Source organism: Astatotilapia calliptera, chromosome 13, assembly GCF_900246225.1.
Source record: "Astatotilapia calliptera chromosome 13, fAstCal1.2, whole genome shotgun sequence".
Taxonomy (NCBI): Eukaryota; Metazoa; Chordata; class Actinopteri; order Cichliformes; family Cichlidae; genus Astatotilapia; species Astatotilapia calliptera.
In genome coordinates, this window is record NC_039314.1 from 21,127,833 (window position 1) to 21,149,325 (window position 21,493).

At 39.2% G+C, this 21,493-nt stretch overlaps 1 protein-coding gene across 2 annotated transcripts; it reads left to right on the forward strand.

Annotated features, from left to right (window-relative positions):
• Nucleotides 1-1,611: 1,611 nt before the first annotated feature.
• Nucleotides 1,612-21,215, forward strand: ppm1ba (protein phosphatase, Mg2+/Mn2+ dependent, 1Ba). 2 transcript variants are annotated; one of them, XM_026190075.1, is made up of 7 exons: nt 1,612-2,051; nt 11,259-12,168; nt 12,778-12,895; nt 14,117-14,231; nt 14,462-14,519; nt 18,824-18,840; nt 19,663-21,215. In XM_026190075.1, coding segments are annotated over exons 2-7 (1,191 nt in total). In that variant the 5' UTR covers nt 1,612-2,051; nt 11,259-11,286; the 3' UTR covers nt 19,664-21,215. The 2 variants fall into 2 exon arrangements, with proteins under 2 accessions (XP_026045860.1, XP_026045859.1); XM_026190074.1 differs by lacking the exon at nt 18,824-18,840.
• Nucleotides 21,216-21,493: the final 278 nt, after the last annotated feature.

The following is a 21,493-nucleotide window of genomic DNA, read 5'->3' on the forward strand; positions in this document are numbered from 1 at the left end:
GGTATACCTGTTCTGAGTTTATGAGTAACGCAGTACAGAGTACCTTAAAGAAAAAACAGCTTTCCTTACATGCATATTTTAAACTTGCTCTAAAATTTTGCATAAACTACAGGAAGAACTTTTGCTGCCAGTGGGAAATCTCTGACATACTCACTAAATTGTCATATACATTATTGATGGGATACTTTAAGTGTTCCCAATAACTTAAAAGTGCACAGAGAGACACAAAGGCACCAACGTGATGACGTCATGTTGAGCACAGTATATACTGCAAAAGAGAGGAAGGAGTGTTTATGTTTTCATTTGAAAATGAATGTTAAATTCACCTCCACATTAAATACGAACAAATTACTTTAATTGCAGGTCATCATAAAAGCACCACTGCCTCAACAATACCTTCTGAGTGCAACTCAGCAATTTATTTAAATTAATAAGACCCTCCACAGCCAACATGCCCGTTTGGGCTCATAGAGCTGGGCCCAATGGGCTGTCGCTGCTGACCGACATCAATGGAGATCACTAGCTGCCCGATGCGCCGCCCGGCGTAGGAGGAACTAAGTGCTAAGTAAGTAAGGTCTAGAGGTAACTGATGTTTGATGATGGAAATTTCTTACTAATATTTACTTAATGGCTTGGAGGAATCGTCAGTCTGAAGATTGATGATCATTTTTTACATGGAAGATAATTTGAAGATAGTTTTTACGACTTAGCAACCCAAAAAGTTGTTGTGATATTAATTTGGAGTGGATTTAAAAAACGTTCACTATGTGATCCATAGCAGAGTGGGTAACAAATGACTGAATTTACTACTTAGAATGTAAATTTCCATTGTCTATGTAACCATTTTGCCTCACACATTAGAGTTTCGGTTATAAAAGACAACCTTCAGTCCATTTCTTCCTAGATTTCCTCAAGGTGCAATTAACAATGTCTCACTTGGCCACAATATTAAAGCCACATGTCTAATGCCATGAAGATGTCCTGTATGTTGACAAAAGAGTTTGGATCAGTTGGGGTATGGACACCAGATCCCATGGTTGTTCTGTTTGGCAACTGGATATTTAGATCCTTTACTTCTTGTTCATTGCGAGGAGAAGCCTCCATAGACTTGCAATCTTGGTAGTTTGTATGCAGGTCAGAACCTAGTGCTTTTTGCAGGGTCCTGCTAGGGGTAGGCACAGCCTTTGGGGAGTGCCATGTGTTGCTTGACCTGTGGCTGTGATTAGGTAATTGGTAACACTGATACTTTCCATAGCTCAGTCCCATGAATATTGTAGCTAAAGGAGTAATTCTCTTTACTCCATTTGTCCTTGGCTTTAATATTGTGGGGGTGATCAGTACTAAGTGTTACAGGGCAATGGAACTGGCAACAACTAAATGGGGTGTTGCACCGTTTTTATCAATTACTTCCGAACTGTGCTATTTATGGCACGCAGGCACCTCTCTTCTGAAAACAGCATATGATCTGAGGAGAAATTATAAATCTCATAATCTCACCAAAGGCAAATAAAAGCTGGATTTTCACAGTTTATGTTTTTAGAGAAACAAATTGACTGGTACATTAGCTGACCAATCGTATCTCAGCTTCGAATCAGTTTTTATCCAATCACAGAAGAGAGCGATAGTCTTGCCCCTCCCAAAAACTGGATGCTGAAAAAGAACGTCATCTACCTTTTTACGTTTAGCTTTAGCAAAAATTAGCTAGGTGTTCAATCATAGATAAATCCTGCCGAACCAAGCGTATTTTCTTTTGAACCGACAGCCTAAGTAAGAGCGATATATTTGGCGCTCCCTGGTATTACAGTGCCAAACATGTATGTAAAAGCCTTACGTCGATGCAGAGACATGTTGAAAGGAGAACTGGTCGTGTGAAACGCTGACTAGCTTACTCAAAGCTAACTGACGAACAGGGGCCGAGAAGCGAAAGTGGCTAATATTAAGGACTGCTAAGCCTATCACAACAACGCTGGGTGTCTTAGCATTTCTACCGTGATCACGAGAAGAGGGGCTGATAGAGGGAGACTGAGAGTGAGAGATTCCTTTCATACGCAGTAAGTAACACTTGGTACTCGGAATGAGCAACGAATCTACACTGGCTAGCGACCCGCTAACGTGTAACGTTAGGCAAACAGTTTGACAACTGTGAACTTCGCTAGCTGGTTAGCTAGTGAAGTTAGCTAACCAGAGTGGCCTCTGTTTTAGGTAACGAGAATCGAGAATTGGCTTGATTTTACTTCAGGATCTCAAAGTACCGTTATTTATATGTCTTTATTTGGACAGGGAGTACGATATTGTCGTTGACGCCGGTGTAGCCACACTTACTAACACGCCCGAGCTCCATTCAGGTGATTTTCACATTAATTGGAGCGTTTCACGCACTTGTCAATATTCAAATGGGTTATCAGCATCGCTCTGCTGGCGGATTAATGATTATCATTCCAACGTTTGGGTCTATCCATGTGATCCGAGAAGGTTTGGTTTGTCTTTATTTGCTTGTGGCATGTGTCGACAGTTTTTCTCCACTAAAATTATTTTTAATCTGATTCATGAATATTTGCAACAGGTGCGACTTACGTGGAACTAGTTTTAATGTGTGTTATTCTGGTTACTGCTTAGCATAAAGCTAGCTTTTGTTTCAAACGTCAACATATTGTTTACTAACAATGTACGTAGTAGAGTCTAGGTTTATGCTTCTATTCCCATTTGCTCCCATGAAGCTCCAGTACAGGGATTAACTTGTTTTATTGCCTTGTTGTGGGTACTTTTATTGGGTTGTTGGTGTGTGTGGCAGTGTGTTTGTGTGACGGTGTATTCCAGAAATGGCAGCAGCATCAGTGGCATGTTTGTGTTGGCACCTTGATGTGAAATCCTGCAATAGCCATGCTCTTTTAGCCTATGACTGCACTAGGTGCATGGGCTTGTCCAAAGGCCTTTATCTATACCCATGTGGTTACGTTAGTGTGAACTGAAAGGGTTCACACGCAGATGCATGCTCAGATGTAGTGGCAAGCCTTGAATAACTGAGAGATTAATTTGTGTTTCTGCTTATGTCTCAGAACAGGGTGATAGTATTGGTTAAGATTCTTGAATCAGCTTGTGGGGTTATGTAAATGCTGTGCACGTGTTTTTATAATGTATCCCAAAGGAACTGAAAGTGGTTTTAGTGCATGCTTAAGTACTCCTATGTTTAAAGTCCCTCATCATTTTGCCACTTCTGAGAGTTGAGAAATGATGAGAAAACAGAGGTACATGTACACAGTGCAATGCAAAAGTATTTGCTCCCTGTCTGATTTCTTAATTTTTTTAACCCATTTTTCACATTTACATGTTTCAGATCATGAGACAAATTTTAATATTAGACAAAGCTAACCTGAGGAAATATATAATGTTGAATCAAGAAACCACTTAAATAGAACCTGTCTGACAAAGTGAAGTAGGCTAAAAGAGCTCAAAAGGCAACACATCATGGTACGATCTAAAGAAACTCAAGAACAGCAGAAAAACAAAGTCACTGGCATCTGTCAGTCTGGAAAGTGCTTCGAAGCCCTTTCTAAAACTTTGGGAACCTAGCAGACCACGGTGAGAGCCATTATCCACAAATGGAGAAAACTTTAAACAGTGGTGAAGATTCTCAGGGGCTTTCGACCAAAATTACTCCAAGTGCACATCAGTTACTCATCAAGGAGGTCACAAAATAACCCAGAACAGAATTGCAGCACACTCTGTAAAGTCAGAGATCATGATTCAACAATAAGCAAGCGACTTCTCTGGTGGTTTGTTGCTTCAGGATTTGGACAATGATCCAAAACACACCAGCAAGTCCACCTCTGAACGTCTCAAAAAAACCAAAGAGAAAATATAGGTTTTGATGTCGCCTAGCCAAAGCCCAGACTTGAATCCCTCTGGTGTCGCTGAATTAAAACAATTCTGCAAAGAAGAGTGGGACAAAATTCCTCCACAGAAAAAGCCTCATTGCCAGTTATTGCTGCCAATGCTGGCACAACCAGCTAATAGGTTTAGGGGGCAATTACTTTCACACATAGGGTCAGGTAGGTCTCAGTATTTTTTTTTCCTTAATAAATTGAGTCATCATTGTATTTAACCAGGTTATCTTTGTCTAATATTATAAGTTTGATGATCTGAAACGTGTTACAAAAATGGAAGAAAAAAAAAAATCAGGAAAGGGGGGGGGGGCACTTTTTCACAGCACAGTATATTGCAGAGAAAGCACCTGCAGTCCAGTATGACATGACACGTGTACTTTCAATCGCTTTGGTCTGGACAGACATCCCCATCATCTGTTCAAAGGACACTTGTTCCAGGAAATTGACAGCTTCAAAGATGAGTCAGCAAAGAGAGGGGGGATCTGTTTGTTTCACTTGTCAAATTTGTTTAAAAAAAAAAAAAAAATCAGAAACTTTTTTTGAGGTAAAGTTGTTTTAATCTTTTTAATCATAACTGAGAACAGTGTGTTATACCAGCTGTTCACTGCCTTCTTTATAAAATCATCAAATGTGGATGTGGCTAATGGGTACTAGCAAAAAGATGATTCATGGCTAAAAGTCAATATAAGCACATTAGTAGAAACTGTATGTTGTGGATTTTCTCTTCAGAGATGGACTCAATTGTAGAGTTAAGCTATAACAGTCACAGCTCAGTTTGTTTTGGGTTTTGTTTTTTGTTTTTTATAAATATTGACTAGCTGCATGTGTTTTTATTTTATTTTATATAATTTGTTTTTGGTATTGTGATCTAAGGTGGTCATAGCTTTCTTAGTTAAACTATGATGCCTTAAGCTTCAACTATTTGCCATTGCCATCTTGATATTTTGGTAAATCTGACAGTGACAGACATTTAACAACTTATCAGTCACAAGTTGTTGGCATATGCCGAATAATCGTCCTTTCCAAACATGAGCATAATTTGCAAAAGTTCAATTCATGATGCCCTGGAACTACTGTCAGTCTTCAGAATGGATTTTACTTAGTTCATACAACAGCAGAGCTGTTGGGCTCTGCTATGGGGTTATAGCAAATTTCTCCAGGTAGAGGATAGGAATATAAATCTGAACACAAATAAGATTTAAAAAGAAAAGTGAATACTTTGGGAAAGAAATATGACCAATGGTTACTTTTGAGGTGGTAATGCAGCCATGTCAGTTCATAAGAATAAATCAACAGCACTAAGGTGTTTCCTTTATTGAGTTAGCTTTGAAGTTGATGACTTCCATGCTCCCTTTAAATATGTTGCATTACAGTATAGTTGTTGGGTTAACTTTTTGTTTCCTAACTCCACTACTTTAGTTGTGTCCAACTAAAGAAAGGGTGCAGCAGTGGTATATTGTCATGGGCTAATATCCCATTCAGGCTTTTACTTTTTACCTTAATTTCCCCTTAATCAGCTCCTCAGCATGGTACAGCACCTCTACAGCAAGCTACACTGCTACCATGCTGCATTTCCTATCAGTCTAATATTATCATCATGTCTTTTTCCCCACACAAAACAACAGTACAGTAGTTTAGTAAGGTGATGCTGACTTCTAAGGGTAGATTGGCCATTATATCACACACTGTACCTTTCATGTCATCGAGTCAGGAGAGAGAGCTGTAAGACATTAGTAATAGTTCACTGTGTTAAGCCTGTGGTCTGCATTTGACGAGCTAATCTCACCCTGCGTGGATCCTATCAGCAGCTGACTGTTAAATTGAGTTAACTTGTTAAAGCTATCCTGAAGCTGAGAGTGGTGGTTTTTCTGGGGCGCCTCAAACAGAAACCAGTGGGGAAAAACATTTTGGCCTAGTAAATCATAGCAAATCCCGCCTCTGCTTTTTTGTCACCTTCATAGACTACATGAATGTTCAGACAGACATACATGTGGTAGTTCATGTGCAGTCACGTCTGGCCGCTACCACTGTTGCTATGACAACCACTCAGCTGCCACTCCAAGCTGGGTAGCCATGGAGACATCAGACTTTGGGTGACATCAGTCTGTGGTGTACAAATTACCTATGCTGGTATTTATTTTTAATGAACACCAGTGGCCTGGGGAATTGGCAACTGCCAAAGATTTAGGCTTTTAACCAAACGGCAGTTATCAGGACTGTAATAAAATATTTTTAATGAATTAAAAAAAAATTGTTTTAAGTGGTTCAAACTTGAATGTGTATCATATGCCAAAAAAGTCTATTTTTTGGCATATGATACACATTCAAGTTTGAATACAGACTCTGCTTTACCTGTGTAAGCAGTCAAATGTTAAAGGCCCACTTTGAGCCAGGTATGGTACACGTGATGTGTATGTAGTTGCAGCATAGGTGAGAGCAAATAATGTTATTTGGTGATTGTGGAAATTGCTTTGATATCTGCTCAGTGTTGTGTGTGACTGCATTTGTCGTCAAGGTAATAATTCAAGTGTTCTGGACTACTGATGCTTTTCCTCCCTTTGATATGTGATCAGTGACCAAGTGTATTTGTCTGTCATGCACCTGTTGAATATCATCTAAATTTTGGAAGTCACATCAAACGCTTTGATAACAAACCATTGGCACAGTAAAGAGGGAGAAACTTGGATAAGCATTATTTATGTCTTAAAGATCAGAAGATAAAAAAAAATGAATTCTTTTAAAGAAGGATTCTTTATAAAAATTAAAAACAGATTAGACTCCTTTCAATCATTATAGAAAGCAGAAGTTTGAAGGAAAAGTATTTTCTTAATTTCAAAAGTTTATCCACTGGTTACATCATACATAATTTAAAAAACCCAAACCCTTGATCATTACAAAGAAGGGATCTTGTGGTTGTTTTACTCTGGGGTGTACTTTGCTGGCTTCTTATGGGTATGCTTTAGGGTTGGGCGACTGGACGAATATATCGACTACTGACAACAGGCTGAGCCTATCATTGATAGTTTTTACAAGGGCCATTTATTTATTTATTTATTTGCCCATGAGTAAGTTTGCTAATAATGGTGGAGCCTAATAGAAGCAGTCAACAGAAAAAAAAAAAATGATAGCGCTGTTTTAACAGCACCCTCTTTCATCTGCGAGCAAATGCACCCTCTTCAGAGTGTGCCCAAATGCTTGTTGATAAAGCTACAGAAGCTGGTGATAGCCTAGCATACTTAGCTGGATGGTGGACACGTACATGCTCATGCAAGTTAGTCGTGTTTGAGTACTTTGCTCACACTATATGTCTGCACAAGTGGTACACCGCTTTGATTACATCCTTATGTTTACCTCTTTCATCTGGTTTAAAGAAAGCCAAAGAAATCCCAAATTGGTGACTTTATTATTATTTTTTTTAGTGCTGTCAGCATTAACACGCTGTCATCACGACTAACGCGATTAACAATGAACCCATCTGGAGCGTAAACTGAGTCAAAATCCCTGAAATGTCTCTGTCAACACATTTCGGCAGTTTGTCCAAATATTGTTCATTCTGCGCTCCAGATGGGTTGAGAGCGTTAAAATCGTGATGACCGTGTTTAACCCGCGTTAATGCTAACAGTATTTTTTTTTTAGTTAGTTCGTCTATGTTTGGACTTCTGTATTGTAAACGCGCAAATCAGTCCGTGCATGATTACATTGCCCCACCCATGCGCGAATACATCACCCATCGGTGGAAATTTTGCAAACACTGCCATATATATCTTGCCAACTAATTTCACCTTGTATCAGCCAGCAGCCACTTGCAGTTGGTTGGGGAATATGTGTTTTTGAGATGTTACAGGCAAATTTCTAGGACAGTAGGACTGGAGCTTTAGCTATAAAAATGAAATGAGATGCACCTGCCAGTGCACAGCTCAAACTGTTACTTGATTGTAGTGCTGTCACAATTGCTCAAAAATCACATTTGCTTATTATTCATTCATTAATTCCAAAACAATTCCCAAAGAACCAAACTATTTGACTGTGCGCTACTTTGACACACAGTAGGGCTGTTCAATTAATCAAATGTTAATTTCAAGTACAGTTTTGGCTTCCAGCAGTTAAACAGCATAATATAGATAAAGTGTGATGTGTGAGTGAGGTGCATGCTGTCAGCCTGGCAGTGTAGCGTGATATTAGTTGTCTTTGAAGCCTTTCTGTTCTTTTAGTTAGGTGGGGGAAAGATGAGTATACAAGGCGGTCTAAATGCTTCATATGTAGATGAGGGTGACTCACTCACTGAGTCCCCTTCATCTATGTCTAGTTAGCATTCATACGTGTCATTTTGTTGATGAAATCTGTGTTTTTTTAGATTTGACTTTAAATCATAAGTTAATAGCAAATAGCGGGCACTTATCTATTTTTATTTTTTGAGAGGAACCTTTTAGCTCTGTCCACATGTACATTAACAGACACCATCCTTTGAGTATGCCTGCAACTTACTTGTAAGTAGCACTTATTGATATTTTCAGATATAAGGTATGGGTTATTGTGCAATTTCCGTGGCTAAGATTCCATTAAGCAGTGTGACAATCAATAAGACTGTAAAAGTTAATGTTCTCTCATTGCATAACCAATAAACAGACTGGATAGAGAATTTCTCTCTGCTATCCAGCAGCGTAATGCTGCTGTGCATTTAGCTAATGCAGGTGCAGTTATTGATAGATAACGCATCCTCTTGAACACTCTGTGAAGTTTGTTAATGCTTTTTGAAGGCAGTTCTGGCTACCCAGAGAAGCTTTTAAACTTTCTTCTGTCTCTTTAAGGATAAATCTAAGTAGCTGCTATTTGTGGATGTGGTGTGCAGTGATCACCAATAAGAAATAAGAAACAGTTGATATGTTCCTTAAGCCTTACATAGAAAGTATAAGAAACACAGGAAGAAAATTTCCAGCAACTCAAAAGTTAAATATTCTCCTTAAATATCTGTGGGGATATTTGTAGTCTTTGTGTTTTCAGAATATGCCAAAGCCATGTGAGATTTGTAAGCTGTTTATTTTGGCTAAAGAACTTTTTTTCATATCACCCAGCACTAGTTAGAAGAGGAGATGATGGCTGTAAAGCAGTCAAAGATGGGTAGATACCAAAGAAATGGTAACATTTCAAAATCATGAATATATTGCAAGAGAACACTATTTGTCCTCTCCTAGTTATATTATGCAAATCTTTATATATTCCTTCACGATTTCTACAACCTTTCCTAATATCATTAGTAATCATGAAGATTGAAACTTTAATATTGTCCAGTTAGTTTTTCTCAAAAATTAATGGTTGGTATGACTGGCAGTTATCCGTTAAGGTCTTTCTAATACAAATCTCTCATGGATGGTTTGGAATGAGTCCGTGTGTATTTATCATGTATTGAGCAGAGCAGGGCTATATGACCAAAAATAATTATCACGATATACATTTGAAAATTTGCGATAACGATATAACTGACGATATAATTGACACTAGACAAAATACTTTACAACTCCACAACTTTATTAGTGCAAAAAAACCCAACAATGTATTTTCACTTAAACAAGCAGCTGTTTTTTATGTGCATTAAAGTTATATAAAAATTTAACAGTGCAAATGCAAATTCCTTGCTGACAGTTTAACCAAAAGGCATTTCCAGTGGAAATTGGCCGACATATCCTCAGCATAACCATGTATAATATCCACAAAACTTAAAAAGAGGTTATACACACACAATACGGTAATATTATGTTGAAGCACAGTACGCATCACTGCGCGAGGCTCCTGCCTACGATAGCCATAATGCTCCGACAATCCATCAAGCGGTGCGGGTCCGTAGCTTAGCAAAGTCGTACTAAAACATTTGACAGATTTTCGAGCGCCATGTACCACATAAAATCGTTTTGAAGTCAGTAAACAAAACCAGAATTCATACATAAGGCACACGGGATTAATAAGGGGCACTGTCGATTTTCAGAAAAATCAAAGGATTGATTTTAAGTGTGCCGTATTTTCCAAAGAACACTGTAATAATGACAATCCACTAGCATGCTCTACCAAAAATAGTGCTTTGTTGTGTATCTGACGGACGAAAGCTAAACCAGTGCCACACCACTGAAGTTGCAGCATTTTTACAAACCAATTCTGGTTCATCCGTTTCATTCAACGAACTGCTTTCGCCCTTCTCATTCTCCGTCGCCACCATGCTTTTTCCGCCATGTGCGTATGAAAACACAGGCACTGCGCATGCGTGTTTTACCCATATTCTATCGCGATATTTCATTTTCTTATCGTTGCCCAACATTATACCGGTATTACCGTGAATGGTATGATATGGCCCAGCCCTAGTATTGATGCTGATAAGGGTTGTGACCATACTGGAATATCAAAACGTGATACTGATACTCCGTACTGTTTTTGATACTCAAGGGAAAATGTAATTTCATTTGAGATGGTGATGGTAAAATGCAGGTAATATAACCAGGTACAACACAATAGCTCACACATCTAAATAATTTAGTTGTTGTAGAAGGAAAAACAGTATGCTAAAGCTAAAACATGGTATGATTTATGATCAAAAAAGTTGATTGCTGTAAAAGATATAACCACTCACTACCTGCATTTTAAAACTGACCACACAGCTGGCTAAAACAAAAAGGAAATGAACACATTTTAATAAATTGTTGTAAAAGTAGAAAAGTTACTTTATTAATGATAACAGGGGGCTAATGTGGCTGTTGGGTAATTGCTAATGGTTAAACAAACGGCTAATGTTAAAATCTGTGCCAGTCAGGTTAACGTTTTTAACTCTTTAATACTGTAGTGGAACTTTAGGAATTTAAAGGGGTCAGTAAAGTGTTGCTCAGTGTTATGAATATTATGTTAATGAGGTGAGGAGGTGCGTGTATGTCTGCGTGCAGCAGTGCTGTGTGAAGGTATGCATCTGCTGGACGAGGCAACAAAGTCACTGTTTGTATCAGTGTTATTCCAAATGAGTATCTAATTCAATATTAATTTTAGTGTGAATTAATATCTGAGTATCAAGTTTTTTGTTTTGTTTTTTTGACTACCCAAATGCTGTTGTATATAAACTGAATGCAGTGTCAGCAAGCAACTTTCACACAATGCTACTATAAATCTAGTAGAGATTGAGAACACATTATGAATAGTGAAAAGTTATGTGCTTTACTTGAAACAGCATTTTCTGCACTTTTCCTGAAATCTACCAAACACAGTCTTGGCAGTGAATAATTAAGACTCTGTATTGTAATCTACCAGCATAGTAGAAACATAATTAACTGTTCAGTACTGATTTATTGTCTGATTTTCTTTCTCTGTCCCTTGTTTCTTTTTGTTTTTCCTCTCCAACAGCTAGCAGTGGGTCTCTCAGGGCAGAGCCATGGGTGCGTTCCTGGACAAGCCCAAAACAGAGAAGTACAACTCACATGGCGAGGGCAATGGCCTGCGCTATGGGCTAAGCTCCATGCAGGGCTGGCGGGTGGAGATGGAGGATGCTCATACAGCTGTGTTGGGCCTTCCAGCCCTTGGTATGACTGACTGGTCCTTTTTTGCTGTGTACGATGGCCACGCAGGCTCTAAAGTTGCCAATTACTGCTCCAAGCATCTTCTTGAGCACATAATCACCGCTAGCTTAGGGGCTGGAAACACACAAGGCTCTCAGTCTGGATCAGACGGCTCCAACGCTTCAGTACCAGTTCCGCCTGCAGTGGAGGCTGTGAAAGCCGGCATCCGGACAGGCTTCCTGAAAATAGATGAGCACATGCGCAGCTTCTCCGACCTTCGAAATGGCATGGACCGCAGTGGCTCTACGGCAGTGGGAATTCTTCTGTCACCTGATCATTTCTTCTTCATTAACTGTGGGGATTCTCGAGCAGTTCTCTACCGCAATTCACAGGTGTGCTTCTCCACACTTGACCACAAGCCTTGCAACCCACGTGAGAGAGAGCGCATCCAGAATGCTGGCGGTTCAGTGATGATTCAAAGGGTTAATGGGTCACTGGCTGTATCAAGGGCCTTGGGGGACTATGATTACAAGTGTGTGGATGGTAAGGGTCCCACAGAGCAGCTGGTTAGTCCTGAACCAGAGGTGTTTGTGATGGTTCGGGCACCAGAACAGGATCAGTTTGTGATTTTAGCGTGTGATGGAATCTGGGACGTTATGTCCAATGAGGAGTTGTGCGAGTTTGTGAAATCGAGGCTTGAGATCTGTGATGATCTGGAGAAAGTCTGCAATGAAGTGGTGGATACCTGTCTGCATAAGGTATGTACTTATTTGTTTTGGAGTTTATCATTTGTATATTTTGCTGTGACATCCTCTGCTTTCTTTTGACCTATGGAAATGTACATGTGTAGAAAATTTTGTCAGCAAGATGTCCATTTGAATTTCCTGCCAGAGAAGAACACTATATGATGAAGAAAGTTTTAGAGAATGTGGTTTTTTTTTTTGTTGAAAAAGAGCTATTTGTAACTGCTTTAATGGCTCAGTAAACTTTCCCTTACTTAAAAAAAAGGAGACAGAGAAATTGTTTTGGCAGTCTTGAAAACAGGACAAAGTAAAAATGAAAAGAATGAAGTACAGAGCTTTGAAGTACAAAATGCTTGAAAGATGGCTTCAAGTCTTGCAGGTTACTCCTTAATCCTGACCAGCAGCTGTTATCTGCTTGAATTCAATAGATAATAGAGGGGGAAAATGCATTTTATTGCTTATTTACTGTATGTTTTTGATACCGTCATGTTCTACTTGGCCCTGAGTTACAGTGCAGGTTATTCAGTCACTTATTCCCTATGAAAAATGCAAGCTATACAACATCTTCTCTTAACCTGCTCTTTCTTCTCTTTCTTTATTCGTCTGTCCTTTGGCCTGTTTTAGGGGAGTCGGGATAACATGAGTGTTGTGATAGTGTGTTTGCCCAATGCTCCCAAAGTATCGGAGGAAGCTGTGAGGAAAGACACTGAGCTCAACAGTTACCTGGAGTCTCGAGTTGAAGGTGAGAGTGGCTGAATGGAGAAAAATAATGTTTTATTCAATGTATTTATTCAACGTATTAATTGTCTTTGTGTGAATGAATTCTACACATAAAATAGGGTATTGAGGGGAAGAAAATGGGCAGCTGGGGATTTATTGATAACCTTCCTTTATACGTTTTTTCCCCCCCCCATATTTACACTCATCTTATTTCTACTGAAAATGTGCATCATATCTGTATATTCCCTCGATTGACCTTGCTACTTGCTATTGTCTAACCTCCAGCCAAATTTGCTCAGGCTCACAGCAGAAGAATGACACCATCATGACCTCCTTTTCCACTTCAGCGAGCATCTCCCCTCTTTATTCTCTCTCCGTTCCTCTCCTCCCTTGCTTCACTCAAGCATTTACTGTCTTGTTGGAATGAATTTCCTTCTCCTTTCCTGTACTCTTTGCCCATTTCTTCTTTCTAATTGCAACCCATATTTTTTTTTTATGTCTCTGGGAGCACAAGACCCTTTGAATACAGAGCAGCCTTTCTGGTCAGCTCTCTTCGTTCGCTATGTGTTGTTTGAGATGCCGGTCACTTAAGAAATACATTTATTTATTTATTTTAGCTCTGAGGAATAACTTAAAATGAATCCTTAAAGTTTTTGTTTTTACCTGTCTGATACCAGTGTCATCTTGAAATAAAAAAAGAAAAGAAAAATAAGGCCTTAAAATCGAACCGTAAGACTCTGAAATTGAGATTAAAAGACAGGTAATTATTTTATGTGTTAAAGTAAGTTCATGTTGGCTGAAAAGCACTCTAAAATGGGTCAAAATCATTCCACTTTTGAAGGTACAGTTCAGAAGTTCAAACAGTGTTTGTGTAAAGCAGGCTAGATGCTTGGCTTAGGGTACTGTCTAATACTGGAAGACAGAGGAGAGAGGGAATAGAACAAAACAGAGAGGGAGGAATTCTCTGGCGGAACATTATCTTGGCCTTATGCCACTCCCAACTCAGTTGCAGGCCTCTTTCTGTCACCATCTTTCTCCCTCTCTTCGTCTCAGAAATACACTGGCTTCCACAAATTGACTTGTATGTTTTCCATCTTCACTTCCTTTCTCCTCATTTGTCAAATTTTGGTCTCTGTCCTTCTGCTGCTCTGCTCTCCCTCCTCTGTCTTTGCACAGATGTTCATGGCTATCATCAGCTCTTTTAATACCGATTTGTGTAACAACATGTCTGCTGCTGTTTTAGAGATGCTGTCTCGGCCAGGGGAGGAGGGGTTTCCGGATCTGGTAACAGTGATGAGAAACCTGTCCACTGACAGCGGCATGCCCCCTCTGCCACCAGGGGGTGGTCTTGCCAGCAAGTAAGCACCATTTGACATTTATTAAAATGTATGATTAAAATATGAAAGTGTTAAACATCTGTAATACTTCATTATGTGCTCAGACAGTGATAATTACAGAAATGTTACAATTTGATTTATTTTTAACAGCTACACCTTTACTCCACTTAGTCTTCCACTGTCTTGTAGCTTTGATTGATGGCTCCAACCAATACCTTATGAAATTTTTGGTTTCTGTGTTCCACTTGCAGACGCAGTGTTATTGAAGCAGTATACAACCGTCTGAACCCATACAGGGAGGAGGATGGAGTAAGTATCAGTATATAGAAACGTAGGTGCTTTGTCTTTGACCATTTAGACATAAAATACTAAAAATGTTGAGGGCACATGGCAAATTTGAGATTTCAACTGTCTTATGTCTCAAGTTTCTTTAACGTATGACTTTAAGTGCACTTAGTTGGCTGTAGTTGTACATTTAAATTAACAGTTGATCAGCTAATTATGTAGTCACAGAGTATGTGTGTACGCTCTGTGTAGCATATTCCCATGAAATACCAGTGGGAGATCTTCTTTTGTTAATCTTATGTTGATTCATCTCATGTGGTGGCCTAAGCTGGTGATTTATAAACAAAGTATAAAATTACTGACTTAAGATGTGGCTTTGAGCCCATCCCCTTTCAGTTATGTTAAATGCTGTTTTTCTCTACGCATGGTGCAAGATGATACAGCTTTGTCAGGAAATGTTTGAGTGGAACTATGAAGTTGCAAGTGAAGACATTCATTTTCAGGTTATCTGCTTCAAATAGGCTCTTTTTAATGGTTTATTTTATTTGCCTCCTCTGCTTGGAGCTTTCTTTATCCTAACACTAAAGTGTATGAAGACACTTTAGTTAGGCTTTTAAGTGGAGTTATCTGACACTGGTATGAGAAGTTTTCCCATGTTTGAGCATGAGAATGTGATATGTACGCTTCTAAATTTACTTTGCTGCTGAATGGTAGATGTTGCAAATTTTTTAAATTTGCCAATAAGAACACAGGCATTCACGCTCTCATACTGACACCCATTCACATACTGAATGAGGTAGTAAATCTACAATAAAATAACAGCAGATAAAGGCAAATACTAACAGCAAATAGAAGAGAAGAACATCCACCATTTAAAGCGTTCAAGTTTAATGTTTAATAAAAGGGTTTCCCCTGTAAGCCTGGTTTTCAAATGTTGTAGTGGTTGTAAGTGACAGGAGATACTGTGCAGTGACTTTGACAGTGCTGTTTAACTCATTACATTACCTTCTGCTTTTGCTACTGGCAGACGTTTTCCACTTTAGTCAGCATTTTAAAATTTGTGTCCTCATATTCGCCGTTGACACATGTAGACACTGTTTTATACAGCATGTGAATAAAAGATGGAATCCAAAATTATGTCCCAAGGAAAGTAATGACTTACTTTTATTTGCCAGTAAAGACAGACACCCTTTGTTACTGTGAATTTTTTTTTTTTTCTACAACCATAGACTGTATATGAAAGATAGCAATGGATATTTTAGTTTCAAACTTTGCATTTTAAATACTTCAGTGTAAGCATTTTGGCTACCACAACTTTGGTATTGGAGGCAGAAATGACCTTATTTGGACAATAAGGGTGTGTACTAAGCTAGCAACTGGCAAACTTAGTTGACAGTTTGTAGACTGCACTGGTGCAATACACACTCTACTGCTAATTAGTGCTAAATAGTAGACTAATAAAATACTAGGGTATGAGTTAGAGCTGGGCGATATATCGAGTTTTAAAAAAATATTGATATATTTTTATACGAGATATAAGATGTGACAATATCTTTTATATCGATATAGTCTATGTTACGTTAAAGCTATACTTGTGGAGCCGCAAGTTCCACTCTTTCGTCCACTTTTGTCTTTACGCAACGTTACTCGGCCTCGCCCCTCCTTCACTGAATACAACTCCCCCTCCTCCCCCATCGCTTCACCTGCAGGAAGCGACAAGACGGACACGGCAAATCTCCGTTAATGAATTACTGCGCATCGACCCGTGCGTGGGGCTGGACGCCGTCAACGTGTTAGCTAGCTAACCACGCTAACGAGCTAACCACGCTAACGCCATGCAGCCCAGAGGCGCTGCACAGCCTAAAATCCTTTCATTTTCTCAAAAGTTGACAGCGCGCCTTATGTATGAATTCTGGTTGTGCTTGATGGCTGCGAACCGATTTTATGTGGTACACAGCGCTCAGCAATCTGTCAAAAAATGTTTTAGTACGACTTTGGTAAGCTACGGAGCTGCACCGCTTGATGGACTGTCAGAGCATTACGGCTACCGAGGAGCCTCGCGGAGTGATACGTACTGTGCTTCAACGTAATATTACCCTACTGTGTATAAGGACCATAAATGGCACCTGTTAAGAGACGTGGTTACGAAGAGGATTTCAAACTCAATGCTGTCAGTCACAGAGTAGAAGTTGGGAACAGAGCAGCTGTGAAATCTGTCTTTGTTATTGTGCTCAGCGTCTTTTAGTTTACATTTTGACTGCACAATTGTGAGCTTTTTGTTATGCACAAAAACAACCTTGTTTTCTTTTATTTATGGAGCATTATTATTTAATAAATGCTCATAATTTATTTTTGAGTAAATTTTATGTACATCTATGCTCTATGTTAATAAAAGTGCCTGTGTGACATCTGGGACACAGCTTTGACTAAGAACTCTCTTTTTGTTCTTACTTTATGGCTTTAAAAAAAAAAAAATCGAGATATATATCTTATATCGCCATCTAGGTAAAAAATATCGAGATATGAATTTTGGGTCATATCGCCCAGCCCTAGTATGAGTAAACAACACTGAAGGACAAACACACGGGTTGTATTACACAAGCTGTGTTATTTGTCAGATAATAAAGGCACCAGCAGCACACACAGGCTGTTCAAGTTATTGACTAAACTTAGTGACTGATTTAGATTCTGTTTGTGGAATTCTGACAGGGGATGGTAGCTAAGATGGCTATTTTCATACCCTAAATAAACTGAGGGGCTGTATGAAGCACCAGTGTAAGAAAAATAAAGATTGTTTTGAACTGTGAACCATGCAAAGCTGAAATGAACATAATGGGTCCAGTTCACTTGAGGTGGATTGCATAAATAAGCTTTTCACTAATGTTTATTGGAAAGTTTAAAAAATGTCCTGGTGTTCTTTTCTAACTATTGATGTAGCTTCATGTTCTTTGAGGTAATGGATGGTGTGTTATTGACTGAGGGTGCCAAGGCACTTGTTGAGCCAGGTTTTTAACCTGCATCTATATTTGCAGGTTACAACACATAAGCTCATTATAACCATAAAGTAGGAAAAACAATCAGTTTATATAAACAGTATTATTATTGTTGTCCTCTTTCAAATATAGGCCTGTTTCTCTATTTCTATTATTATTATTATTGAGGTAAACTGTTTGAGTGCTTATGAAATGTTTGCACTCCAACAAGTTTTGTCCAAGGGTTCCGTGTTTTCTACAGAGATGGAAAATACAGAATTTTAAATCTTTGATTTTTGCAGCTGTTGTTACCTGCCTGCATGTTTCACACAAACATGTTCTTTGACAATCACGACATGAAAAAAGGGGATACATAAAGAAGTTAACTGCACAATTAACTGATTTCTTTTTCTTTTTTTGTGGACCCATTTATTTTATTTTAAAAAGAGAGAAATGTTTGATTGTTTTCACTATTTACTTGCCACTTAATTACTTTTGGTATAGTACGAATGGCCATATGGGGGGGGGTCTGTTAAATTTATGAAAATATAGTTAAAAGTCCAAAATTTATGTCTTCCTTCACATTTATCATAGCCGTCCAGTGGGCCGGATTGGAGTCTGTCTGTGCAATTTTGGCCCCTGGGCCTTATGTTTGAGACCCCTGTTGCAGTAAATGGCTTACAGTATTGCATGTGTGAACTTGTAAATGTTTATAAAGGATTGACAAATTTTGTGTCTGTGAGAGAATCTCCCACTGAGATTGAGGCCACTATCGTATTGTTTAGAATGATAAGCACTGCAGTGTCCTTAAAGAGCTCTACCTGCATATAAGGGGTCTTGTGTGGTGTGGGTGTGTGTGTCCTGTTAGCTGGATGTGATATTTGCCTCATGGTGTTGTCTTGGATTTTCTGTAATGAGTTAGAGGTACTGTGATTGCTTGCTTTGTGTACACATAATCATGGAAAAGAAATGCACACATGAAACGGATATTGGCGCCCCCTTAAAACCACAGTGGGTAGGTTCTGTGTGTGACTGTACACTGTAACAAAAAGTTTTGAGTGCTACCACCTGCTAGGTGTTAGGAGAAAGAAACAAGGCTGCTTGTCATAACATTGTCAAATAGAGCCATCCTAGTTTAACCTCGGCAGGTTTCTTTGTCTACATTAAGTGGCTAAGCCGTCCTACACAGCTGCTAGAAAGAAGCATGTCATAGTAGCTCAATTAGTGCTGGTTGCACCCTTCATTTAAACATATTTTGCACATGGTGTGTAGTAAGGTACGCACCTGTAGTCACATACACATTGACAAGGGATGTATCTATTGTCTAACTGTGTGTTCACCCTCTGATTAACGCAGCCCTCCTGTTTCATTTGGTAAGTGATCACATATATAACTGTTACACCCCCACCTCCCCCTTTTCCAACCCCTCATCTACACACATGCATACAACCACACATGCACACATGTGTACAAACACACATTCTTACAGGCATGTAAGTGGTGACCTGCTACACAAATCCTCCCTGTCACACCTTCATCTGTCTCTACTCCCTGCTCTGATCTGCTGTCCTGCATGTGGAGCTCCATTTAAGAGTTTAAGGCGTGTTCATGTGGACGTCTGTAGACATGATTGTCGAGGTCTGATGAGGATGAATGATAAAGGTGTTTCTAGTCCTGTCCGTCCCCCCCTCTCACGTCACAGGCATACAAACACGCATGCACTGTTCCTACACGCATGCATCGCTGTCTCACTCAGTCTTTCAGCAGCTGCACGCAACTATACAACAGTCTGTGTTTCTGTGTCCCTCCTCGAAATAAGACGGAAGGCCTTGGAGTTGTTTTGTTGGAATATGTTAAAGAAAGACTCCGGAGACTGAGGTTGAAAACGTTTACTGCCTCACGCTGCTGTTGTAACAGCATTGTAAATATATTGTGTTGTTTCTTTGTTGAGTTGTGTTGGTCATAAGGAAAACTGACCTTCAAGTCTGGGTTTGGGGGAATAAATCCTTGAGTTTTACTTTTAAAATGTTTTGTTTAGGTTTTTTTTTCTTTTCTTTTTATAAAAAGTCTCTTTTTTTTTTTCTCCCCACCCTTCTCTCCTTCCTTTGTTTCCTGGCTTTTCTCTTATTTCTTCTTCCTCTATTTTACTCTCCTTTGCTTCCCTGTTTTCTCCTCTCCCTCTTTTCCTTTTGCAGAGTGGAGCGGAATTGGAGTACCACTGGTAGCTGTCCAGCACAACTGCCTGATCGAAAATACAGGACCACTATTCCACATGAGATTACATTCATTGTCACCTTTTAATTTTTTCTGTAATTCATTCCGCCCCCCACACTGAGAATAACTGAAGCTGAAATCTTGGTTTTAAAAACACCTAATGTGGAGGACTACAAAACTGTTCTTGTTCCTTTTTTTTTTTTAAATTTTTTAAATAGACAAACTATGGGGGGGGGCACTGCGTTCATGTTCCGACTCCAGAACTACATCTACAATATAAACACAGCGAGGAGGAGAGGCCAACAAGCACAGTTTCTCTTGCCCCTTGTTTTCTTTTTTCTTTTTCTTTTTTTTTTTTTTGTGGATTTGCAGAGACAGAGGTCACAGGTCTGAATCTTTTAGGGTTCTGTGGTGCCTTGCTTAGACCAGAGAGAGCGGGAGGGAGGGAGAGAAAGGAGGACCTCATAACTCGCCAGCCAGCCACGACCAAAACCAACCACTTGTGGATTCATTGTAAACACTGAGAAGGCTTAAAGTGGTTTGTGGCATTATTTGTTTGGAAGTGTGAACTTTTTCTTGCACCTGACGGGGAGTTGATCGACCACACAAGCCTGCAACTCAACTACACACCTTAAGCTATACTGTCCAGTTCAGGATCTGGGCGTTACTGGTACACAAACAGGAGCCAACTCTTCACTTATTAATGGACATGGCTCACTGGAGATCATCTTACAGAACTCACAGAAATGTAATAAAAATAACTAAATGAATCACTATCCAAAGACCTTGAGGTTAAACCCTCAAATTCAGGGTCTGAAAGCCTGAGAATCCACACCTGACGATAAGGGGAGCACTTATGTGAGAGACTTTCTGGCACCAAATCCCAGTTTGACTCCTGGATATTATGTCCAGACTTAAATGGGACGTGGACTGGTTTGCCCAGCTGCAACTACATTAAACTTGAGCGTGATAGCGACTCTCTTGCATGTCTGCTTACTTTTTGTCTGCTCATCTCTTTCAGGATCTTGTCACTTGATTTGTCACTCTTCCCTTCTGTCTGCCTTATTTTTAAATTTTTTGTTGTTTTAACTTCAGTTTCTCTGCTGCGTCATGAGGCAGAAGAGACTCAGCTCTCATTTTGCATTTGCAGACAATGCCAGAATCATAAGCTTTTGAGCCTGCTGTTGTTGAAGATATTATAGAAAGATAGAAACTGTATATGAAATTCATAAATATAAAAAATATATATAGGGAGATATCTATATAGACAGAAATATTTTGATTTGTTTGTTGTCCCTTAAATTCCCAGCCATGGTATTCATTGCGGCCTAATCTGGAAAAAAAAAAGAAGGGGGGGGGGGGGAAACACCCCCACCCAATAGCACACAGCAGCGTTCCAAAGACAGGGTTTGGGGTAAAGGAATTCCAACCGCCCCCTCATCCTTAACACATGCGCACACACAATCCTGCTCATGCTACAGCTTGCCTTTTTCTATCTCTCTGATATCGTGTGTGTGTGTGTGTGTGTGTGTGTGTATATTAAAAAAAGAAGAAAAAACAAAAATACCTTTTTTTTTGGAGTTTAGATTGTAAACATTTATTTACTTAAAAATATGCTTTCTTTTTTTTTTTTGGTATACTTTTTTTTTTTTTTTTTTTAATTACTATTGCTGTGGTCCTGTTACAAATGGATAAAGAAAACAACACGAGGAACCTGAAATATACCTTTTACAACATATTGGGAGACTTTGGTTTCGGCTATTCACTGTATGAAGTTGAAGGAGGGACACTGTAGGCTGAAGAGGAGGGGTT